This window comes from Hipposideros armiger, unplaced genomic scaffold, assembly GCF_001890085.2.
Source record: "Hipposideros armiger isolate ML-2016 unplaced genomic scaffold, ASM189008v1 scaffold_480, whole genome shotgun sequence".
Classification (NCBI taxonomy): Eukaryota; Metazoa; Chordata; class Mammalia; order Chiroptera; family Hipposideridae; genus Hipposideros; species Hipposideros armiger.
This window is the reverse complement of record NW_017731830.1, coordinates 538,959-549,242: the sequence shown is the minus strand read 5'-3', so window position 1 is coordinate 549,242 and position 10,284 is coordinate 538,959. Positions and strand designations below refer to the sequence as shown.

The 10,284-nt window shown below is 48.7% G+C and overlaps 1 protein-coding gene across 1 annotated transcript in view; it reads left to right on the top strand.

Moving 5' to 3' along the window:
* VPS35L (VPS35 endosomal protein sorting factor like) overlaps positions 1-10,284 on the top strand; it is a 103,581-nt gene that overhangs the window by 4,350 nt on the left and 88,947 nt on the right. Inside the window, exons 2-5 of the mRNA XM_019666883.1 lie at positions 1,822-1,921; positions 3,931-4,098; positions 5,790-5,912; positions 8,395-8,419. Coding sequence (XP_019522428.1) covers positions 1,822-1,921; positions 3,931-4,098; positions 5,790-5,912; positions 8,395-8,419 — 416 coding nt within the window. The remainder of the gene's footprint in view (positions 1-1,821; positions 1,922-3,930; positions 4,099-5,789; positions 5,913-8,394; positions 8,420-10,284) is intronic.

Here is a 10,284-nt window from a genome sequence, read left to right as displayed (position 1 = left end):
GGAGGGCAGTGTCACTGGCCCTCATATGTGGGATCCGAACCGGGGCCCTCTGGCATCCCAAGCCAGTTCTTAACCAATGCGCCACTCGGCCGGCCCCACAGTGTATATTTTTAATAATAAAACATGACCCAGAGGGACTGGGCAATATACTGTGGTTGGGGTTTTCCCTAAAAAAAAAAGAAGTAGAAACTGGTCCATGTTAACCAGCCTTTCTCCTCCTGCACTCGGAGCCACGTTGATTTAGAAAAGGCAGCAGTGAAAGTACATAGGAGCTCAGTTCTTCCCTACTGCGTTGGTTTCTGGTTAGTGGGGAACATTGAGTCATTGGTACAGTTAGGTTGGGGGTGCTCAGGTTTCATACAGAGAGGAATGAAGTCGGGGCACTGTGAATGGGGGGCAAGGGGGCGATGAAGACAAGAGATTTGGATACCAAGGAACAAAGTGGCCAGGTCCCTGTGTTCTGCTATTTTTTTGCAGTCAGTAGTCATTTAGTATATGTGTTACATGCATATACCAGGGGTGCCAAAAACAAAATATGTATACACATGACTTGTATTCATCTTTTGTTATCAGTATATATTGAGTATTACAATTTTAATACAGTTTTTTTTCTTTCTTAAAACGTGTACACGTTTTTTGGCCCCCTCTGTGTATTTAAATATATATGCTTTTATTGTTTTAAAGTGTGGTTCTGCTGCTGACACTGTGCTTGGTTTTTCTTTGACTGCACACTGGTTTCTTCTGCCCTTCTGTGTGAAGGATAGTTTCACGGGGTGTAGAATTCTTGGTTGGCAGTTACTGTATTTGAGTACTTGAAAGGTATGAGTGTCCTTATCTTCTAGGAGGCTCCCAGCTCTGTGCTGAGGTCATCATTTCCTTGTTGTCTTTTGAAAATCGTGTTTTCTTTTTTCCTTTTAAGAAACCCCCTCTCTTTAACTTCTAGCCATTTGACCGCGAAGGCCCTACGGATGCTTGGTTGGTTTTGTTTTTGAGGCTTGCTTGGGGGCACACGTGTGCCTTGAGTCTGTAGCTTGATGTCTTTCTTTAGTTTGGGGAAAGTTTCAGCTGTTACATCTTCAAATACTGCTTCTGCCCATCCTCTGTCTTTTCCCCTTTGGGGTTCCCGTTGTGCGTGTGTGTTAGGTCCTCCTTCACCTCCCTTTTGTCTTCGACTCTCTTTTCCATGCTTTCCACCTTCTCCTTTTCATGTTTCAATGTGGAGACTCTCTCCCCTTTTATTTGCCATCTCACTGGTGCCCCCACGTGTTGAGCCCTCACAAGACAGATGAAAACGGCTTCTCATCTCTCTTCTGCTTCGATTCCTTCTGCTGCTCACACTTAGCTGGCGAGCACTTTGAGAGGGAGGCAGGGCCGGATTTCTCACTTGTCTGCAGCCCCCTGTCTCTAGAAGCTCTTCCCTCCAGCCCTGGCTGTCTCGGTAGCCCCGACCCTAACGCATCTCTCCAGCCCCGTGAGGTGTCCTTGAAGCTCTCCTGGCTGATCGGCTCCTAGCAGCCGCCCTCTGCCTGGCTCCGGCCCCTAATCCCTCAGCGAATGCCCTGGGGGTGAGGGGAGCTGGCTTCACCTCACCAAGTTTCCCTGGGCTCTGGTGTCTGGCCTCACGGGTCCTGTGTATCTAGGCAGCTCCTTCAAACTGAGTTTTTAAAAATGAATTTTTAAATGTACCATTTCTCGTTGGTCGTGGTAGAAATACCATTCCTCTGTAAGCTGCCTCGTCGTTGCGGAAGTCTGAGCAAAAAGTTTTTAGTGTGTTCGGTACCTCCATCCGCTAATCGGTTTCTGGGTTTTGCTGTTTCCTAGGCATTCCAGGAGCAGGAACTACAAGGCCGAATTTGCGTCATGCCGGCTGGAGGCTGTGCCACTGGAATTTGGGGACTATCACCCACTGAAACCCATAACTGTAAGTTTTGTCAGGGGCCTCCCTACATGATACTCCTATTCTGTACAATGACAGACGACATTCCTGGGTCATTTCCTTGTTGCGTGTTTAAATCAACCAGCTTGTTCCCTGCCCCATTGTTTGTGATATTGGCCTCATCCACCATCGTTTTTATTCTCCCCTTTCTCATGTTAGTGAGGTTGTCATGAGTATGGGGTGCTTTGTTCCTGGTTTGGAGGTGTAAGCAGAATATGTCTTGCTTTTATTTTATTTTTTTTATTGGGGAACAGTGTGTTGTTCCAGGACCCACCAGCTCCAAGTCAGGTAGTTGTCTTCAATCTAGTTGTGGAGGGCGCAGCTCAGTGGCCCGTGTGGGGATCGAACCAGCAACCTTGGTGTGATGAGCCTGTCCTCTAACCAGCTGAGCTAACTGGCTGCCCTATGTCTTGCTTGTTTAATTCACCTGTTTGGAATATTAAGAATAACTGTAGTTACCAGTATAGGATGCTGTCCTGAGTGGCATCATAGTATATCTGTGAGCTTATGTACAAAACTAAACAAAACAAAAAGCAGGCAAGAGACGTAGCTGGTCACTCCCTTCTGGAGTAGCGCCCTTTAATTAGCAAGTAGTAGAAGCAGTGGGGTTGTCACCATGGGTGGAGATGAGGTTGGCATTCAGATGCCAGTGGATACCAAGGACATAAAGTTTCTTATAGTGGAGGACTTACGTAAACGCACAGAGGTCACATAAAGCAGGAGGTCACAAGACTGACCTTTGGCCTCCCAGGGCCGCTGAAATCCCCATGGGCCCCTGTAGCCGACCCATCTGTGAGATGGTTCCCTTTTCAGGAACTCGCCCCCTACACGGTGACAGAGTAGCTGCAGCAGCTCCAAGCTCACATGTCACTGGTGACACAGCAGGGCGATCTCTTCTCCAGCAGGTTTTGTTTAGCCAGTTGGGTTACGTGTCCTTCCCTGAACCAAGCCTGGTGGCCAGAGTGTAGAACGTGCTGATCGACTGGGTTGGGGCTAGTGCCCAGCTCAGGAACCGGGAGCAGAGTCCACCCACCAGGCCAGTAGCAGCTGAGGCCCGGGGAGGGCTGCTTTCCCACAGAGAATTTGGACTGTTGAGCCCTGGGGATGGAGGACTGGTTGCCAGGCAGACAGAATGACGCATGTGCACCAATGACCCGGGTTAGTGTCAGGCCCCACAGGTGTAGGGGAGGGTCTTCCATAAGACAGCTCTCACCTCAGACACCAGTGGCACATTGGGGGTGCCCAGGCCACTCACACTTTAAATTCTCTTTCATCTAACGTTCTGTCCCTCCTTCATTCTGGTACATCCTGTCCTTCTGTCTCCCCAAAGATTGGTTTCGTCTACCTCCCTGTGGACACATGTCCGGAATGGCCATCTCTGTCCAGCCCCTGGGTTTTCATAGCTTCCCATTTGAAAAGGAGTGGACCTTAGTGAGCCCATCTGGACGTGGCTCCCAGTTTTTAGCAGAGACTCTGGTTGGACCCTCTTGGCTCGGGTTCACCCCTGGTTCCGGCATCTGAAGCTGGGGAAGGATGGGGGCCAGTGGGACAGGAGCATGGCTTCACCCCCAGCACCTGCTGCCAGCACACACATGAGGACGTGGCATGGGCGGAGCTCTCCAGAAAGGAAGGACTGTCACCAAGGCTGTCTGCAGAGTGCGGCGACCCTGGGGGCTTACGGTGGGGCCTGAGGCTTCTGCACCTTTAGAAGCAGCCAGGTGACTTGGGACCCCCCCCCGAGTGACAAGGGCCCACCCACAAGCATGCATCTGTCTCACCTCATCACAGTGGCCCTGTGTCTTCCTTCCTGACTTCCTACCTTCCCTTCCTCGGCCACTGGTGTTCTGAGTCCTGTCCATTTGTCATAAAAATGAGCATCTCGGCCTCAAAGGAACAGTCACGCCACTCCCCGGAACTGGGGAAAGCCCGTTGGAGTGTTTCACTGGGAAGACGTGGGGAGACTCCCGTTTGACCTCTACAACCGTTCCCCACAGGTCACGGAGTCAAAGACGAAGAAAGTGAGCCGGAAAGGAAGCACGTCTTCGACGTCCTCGTCGTCCTCCAGCTCCGTGGTGGACCCGCTGAGCAGCGTCCTGGATGGGACCGACCCCCTGTCCATGTTCGCAGCCACTGCTGACCCCGCGGGCAGGGCGGCCGCCACGGTAACACATCCCTCAGGGGCGCAGTGCCACTGGGGGTGGGCCCTGTGGGTGCAGGGATTGCGGGGGGGGGGCGTCTAATGGAATGATGAAACATGGTGTCACCTGGTTGTCACAGCTCAAATAGTGCAGACGTCCACAGGGTCCAGCCTCGAGAGGGTGACGCTGCGGGGAGAGGCTGGAGGAGGGCCTGGAAGTGTCTTCCTTTCTTTTTTTGAAAGCGTTTTAAAATGTACTCATTATTTTCATTTCCCTCTTTTTATAATTCTGTCGGATTTATTTTTATGTGGTTACATAAGTAATTCACTAATTTTCCACGTAGAGTGAGTCAGACGCCGCTGATGACGTCCTGTTGACCTCTGGCCGTCATTCTGTTCGCCCTGGAGGTCATCAGTGACAGTCGGTGTGATGTGTGTTCTTCTGGAACTTTCCCTGTGCTTTCATGGATATCTCTCTCAGCGGATTCTGAGCACTTATATACATGCTCATTTATAAGTGATAATAACAGCACTGGTAATAGCATTACCTCGCCGGGCGGCAGGCCTTTGCTAAGCGCAGTCCCGGTTTAGCTCTCAGACCACCTGTGACAGAGGCATCACGGTCCCCATTTGAAGAGGCCCCCACGGAGGAACAGAGATACTAAGTTGCAGCTGAGCTGGAATTCCCTCCCCGCCCATCTGACTCCAGAACCCACGTTCTTAGCCACCATTCTGTGCTAGTGTTGCATACATCCATTTACTTTTTTTTTTTTTACTGTAATTTGAACTATATTTATACTTTTTTTTTTTTTTAACTTGACAATGCATTTTGGAGAATTTTCTGCATTAGTACTTACGGAATAACCTTCTAATTGTGAACGGCTGCGTCATATCCTAAACAGCGGGCACTCCACACGCTAACTCACCACGGCTTCTGATGTCCACACAGGCTGTTCTTGGTATTTGCCAGTGTAGACAGGGGTGCCTCGGACCCTGAACATACGTATACCTTGGTGCATACACGAGGGCTGCCTGCAGGACAGCTTCCAGAAGTTCATGACTGCGTTAGGACAGCGTGTGGTCAAGGGTTTGATGGCTGCTGCCACACTGGTCTCCCAAAAGGCTTCACCCGTTTGTACCCCTACCAACAGGACTCGGGGTGGCCTGTCCCCCTGCACCCTTGCCAGCCTGGATGTTATCAGTCGTGTTAAGTCTTGGCCATTCTGATCCTTGAAAAATGACCTTGTTCAGCTCGCCTTTCCTTGACTCTTAATGAGTCTAAGCATCTTTTGATACATTTGTTGGCCATTTGCCTTGAATTGGCCTGAAAATTTTTTTTATCATAGCAAGTCTTTTTTTAGACAGATCTATTTTATTCTACAGTGAGGACTATCTGCCCTCTTCTTATACTTTTTTTTTTTTACCTTTGAGATATAATTGACAAATAGTGATGAGATACTTAAAATGCACAGTGGGGTGATTTGATACATACGTACGTTGTGAAAGGATTCTCCCCCCATCGAGTTAATTAACACACCCTTCAACCCACGTATTTCCCTTTTCTTTGGAGGGAACATTGAAGTTCTACTCTCTCAGGAAATTTCAGTTCTACAGTACCATGTTGCCAGCTATAGTCACCATGGTTGCTTATCCTTTTTTTTTTTTTAAAGATGAAAATGATATTGCTGCTGAAGAGATTGTATTGCCTTTCCTTAGGACAGTTCCAGAAAGAAACGTGACCGAGATGATAACTCTGTCGTCGGATCAGATTTTGAGCCTTGGGCCAGCAAGCGGGGAGAAATCCTGGCCCGCTACACCACCACAGAGAAGCTGTCTATGGTAAGTCCCAGCAGGCTTTTCTCTCAGTGCCAACTTCAGATTCAGTAGGAGTTTCTTGTTATCATTCTGCACCCAATTCCACTGTGTGACTTGTCCACCCCTCCCCCGCCAGCCAGCAGTTCCCCGACACCAGCTGGCTGCCCAAGAAGTCAACTCAGTTCTGACACATTCGACCCGGAGACAGCGTCAGATCCCACATGTTAAAGGCTCAGTCCCACAAGACTGCCCCCCACGTCAGAAGCTATTTGTTAAGTCCAGGTTGTCACCTGTGCCTCTGACCAACTGGCTGTAATTCGGAGCTTCCCACCACCCCCTCCTCGGGTTCGATTAATTTGCTAGAGCGGCTCACAGAACTCAGGAAACCCTTTGCTCACTAGATTACCGGCTTATTACAAAGGGTATTAAAGGGCACGAGTCAACAGTTAGATGAAGAGGTGCATAGGGTGAGGGCCCTCACCAAGGAGCTTCTGTCCCCGTGGAATTGGGGACCAGCACAGTGGCACAGGGAAGCGGTCTCATTTCCTATCCCAGAAGGTCTCCCAACCTAACCTGGTCCTCTTGGGTTTTTATGGGGCTGTCGTTTTATAGGCGCAGTTGATTAACTCACTGGCCATTGGCGGTTGAACTCAGATTCCAGCCCCTTCTCCCCTCCCCCGAAATCAGGGGGTGGGACTGAAAGTGCCATTCCTCTAATCACGTGGTCCATTCCTCTGGAAACCAGCCCCCTTCCTTAGGTGCTTTCCAAAAGTCAGTTCATTAACATAGCAGGCGACACCTCTATCATCACTTAGGAAATTCCAAGGGTTTAGGAGCTCTGTGCTACGAAGACCAAATATATATTTCTTTTGTAAATTACACTATCAGTTACGTTGCCCCAACTCCCGGGCTCTGTAAGCGTCACTTATGTCAGTGTCGGTTGGGGAAAAAAGTGCTGATTTGGTTTCTCAAAATGTTAAGAATCAGGGATGTGGCACAGGTCAGAGAAGGAACTGGACGTGGCTGTCTCCGGAACAGGTTGGGGTTTGAAGTGAGGACCCTGCCTGCTGTGACTTTGTGTCAGTCACAGTCGGCTTTCTTCCAGGGCTGGAAGGACGGTTTCTCTGGCTGGCCACTAGGGGGAGGCGTTGGCCTGTGCTTGGGGACAGGTATGAAATTCCAGGCCAACCCTCCCCTCGGCAAGTTGCCCAGCAGGCGAGACCACCCAGGGAATGCAGATTAATGTCCATGTTAGCGGGGACTTGGGCTCAGTAGCTTATGACCCGAGCCCTTCCTGCGACCTAAACAACAGTGACGTTTATCTCCCCGACACTGGAAAGAAATCTAGAGGTGGTTCGTCCAGGGCTGGTGTGGCAGCTCCAAAGTCATCAGGGATGCAGCTCTTTCTGTCTTGCTACTCTGCCATGTTCGGTGTCACCTCGTGCCCAACATGTCAGAGGGAGGAAAAGGGGACAGTAGGATGTGCCGTCTCTCATTGAAGACTCCCCGGAGCCCCCTGCACACATCCAGTTACATGTCTCCGAAAGGTAGTCATGGCTTGTACACAAATGGCAAAGGAAGCTGGGAAATGTGACAGTGTCCCCATCAAAAATCCGGGCTGTGAGTAGGGAGAAAGGGGTGAACTCGGGAGGCAAGTAGGGCGGCCACAAGCCTCTTTTTCCCCCTCCCAGGGTGGATGCTTGCTGAGCCGCGGCAGGTGGAGTTCCTGGGCTAGTAGCTGTTTCTTCTTATGTTCTGAGTGCATTCAGTTAATTTACAGTGGTGATTCTCAGCCAGGTGGAATTTTACCGCCCAAAGGACATGCAGCGATGTCTGAAGACATTTTCAGGTCACAGCCGTGGGGGTGCTCCTGGCATCTAGTGGGTGGAGACCAGGGGACGCTGCTAAACATCCTGCAATGCACAGGTTGCCCTCTCAACAGACTTTTCCAGCCCATAACGAAAATAGTACCAAGGTTGTGAAACCCTGCTTTAGAGTAAGCTAAATGCTTACTCCACTGTCCTCAAAATTTTGCTGTTCGTTGGCTTACTGTGAGAGCCCTGAATTGAGTCAGAAATTTGAATCTCCAGTAGTTTCTAGTGAGCTGTACTTTCCTCCTTTGAATAAATATTTCTGTTTTTCATTCAGCATTATTGGAAAATGGTGGGTCATATTGTCTCAGTGCAACTTGAATACTAATTTAAGTACCGTATTCCCCCATGGATAAGACGCACCCTTTTTTGAAAAATTTGGGGTTTAAAAACTGGGTGCGTCTTATACAGTGGTTGTATGAGCGCAAAAACAAGCGCGAAAAAAGTGGGAAATGCAAGTAAAAAAAAAACCTACAACCACTGTATGACGTACCCAGTTTTTAGACTCCAAATTTTTTTAAAAAGGGTGTGTCTTATACATGGGGAAATACAGTATCTTACAAGTATTTTTTTCATAGAATCCAGTAAGTTTTATAAAAATATTAACTTTTTTTTTTTTTTTTTTGCCTCTGCAGAATCTGTTTATGGGATCTGAAAAAGGTGAGTTTTGTTGTTACTGTTTCGATGGGGAATTCTCCCATAACCTTTAATGTAATTTCACAAAGGAAAAAAAACAGTTGTGGTTTCTAACCCTGATGTTTAATTCAATCGAAGCTATTGTTTCCTGGATTGTATGTAGACTTAGTAGAATTGAAATACACATTTAGATGATGAATTTAAAAAGACCACAGAGGTGACATGGAGTAAAAGAGAAACCCACTGCTTGAGTTTAGGATTACAGGGCAGCAGTCTCTCCCTTGTGAAAACGCGGATCCCTTGGTGAGGGGAGTCCCACACTCACATTTACTGGTCCCTGACATGTCACTTCTCAATTTCCTCTGCTAAGACAGTCAGAGGCTCTGGACCAGGGGTCTCAGACTGGCTGTACAGCAGGGTCGCCTGAGGAACTTTCCTACAAATACAGGCCACCAGCCCCATGCCACTTGTTGAATTAATCCTGAGGCCTGAGGCCCGGGGATTTCTTTTCTGAAGCTCTCAGGTGACTCTGAAGGGACCGACGGACCACATGCTGCCGGGGTGCAGATGAGCTTGGCCTTGGTTTTTGTGTAAGTTGCTGGGGTGGCAGCTGCAGCTCTCCCCCATTCTCTGCAGGTTGAGAATCAAGAGCGTGTGCACACCTTTGGGGTGTCACTTTGACCCCAAACAGTAAAAAAGTAAACCATAGCATTGCATATCTACCAGTTTGGAAAAATCAGAAAGATTGATGGTGCCAGTAGTTGGTGAGAACGTAATGCAACAGGAACTCTCATACCTCGCTGGTGGGCGTGTAACATGACACCCACTATGCAAAGCACTTTTGCATTACCTAGTAAGATTAAAGATGGGCCAACCCTTTGACCTAGCCATTCCACTGCTAGGATATACCCTAGATCAGAAATTGGCAACCTACATCCTACAGGCCAAATCCAGCCCGCTGTTTGATTTTGTAAATAAAGTTTTATTGGAACACAGCCTTGTCGATTTGTTGACATATTGTCTCTGGCCGCTCCTGTGCTGTCATGGCAGAGTTGAGTAGTTGTGACAGAGACTGTATGACTCACAAAACCTAAACTACTTATTCCTGGCCCTTTACAGAAAGCCTTTTTCTAACTCTGTGCAGATTTGTGTTTCTTAAAGTGTGGTCCAAGGACGAGCAGCATTGGCATCACCTGGGAGCTCGTTAGAAATGCAGAGTCTCAGGCCCTGCCAGGCCGACTGAGAATCAGAACCCGCATGTGAACATAGCCTTAAGTGATTCCTGTAGAAGCCTGAGGCACCGCCCTGAGGCATGCAGGCGTGCACAGTCCAGGAGACACGCACAGAAATGTTCACAGCAGCTACTACGTGCTGTTCAGAGAAGCCCCAAACAGGAGACGACCCAGACAGCCATCAACAGTAAAGTAGGAAAATCGTGGTGTAGTCACACACACAGTGGGAATTACTAAACGGCAGGAGAAGGAGCGAGCTGCATACAGCTCTGTGCAACCACAGGGGTAAATTTCAGGATTTAAAGTTAATGGTGAATGAAAGAACTCTGTGCTGGTCACAGAGATCTTACGATGTCTGTTGAAACGTACACGTGCGCACATTATGTGTTCTATCAGGATGAAGCAAAAGTAAAAACAGGTTAAAAAAAGTGATTTGGAAGCTTCTTAACTTTAGTTGCTGTTAGTAATTAAATCATTGTACCATGCTCTCAGCTGATCCCAGACAAACCTGAGTTCACACCAGAGCTAAGAAACCAGTGCCTTAAAAAGCGCCAACTTGCGTCCCTGAAACGTGAGTTTGCTTGGCCGGAGCATAGGGACCTGGGACAGAAGCCGTCTCACATGGGGAACGGGTTGGTTTGGAAGGAGGAGGCGCTG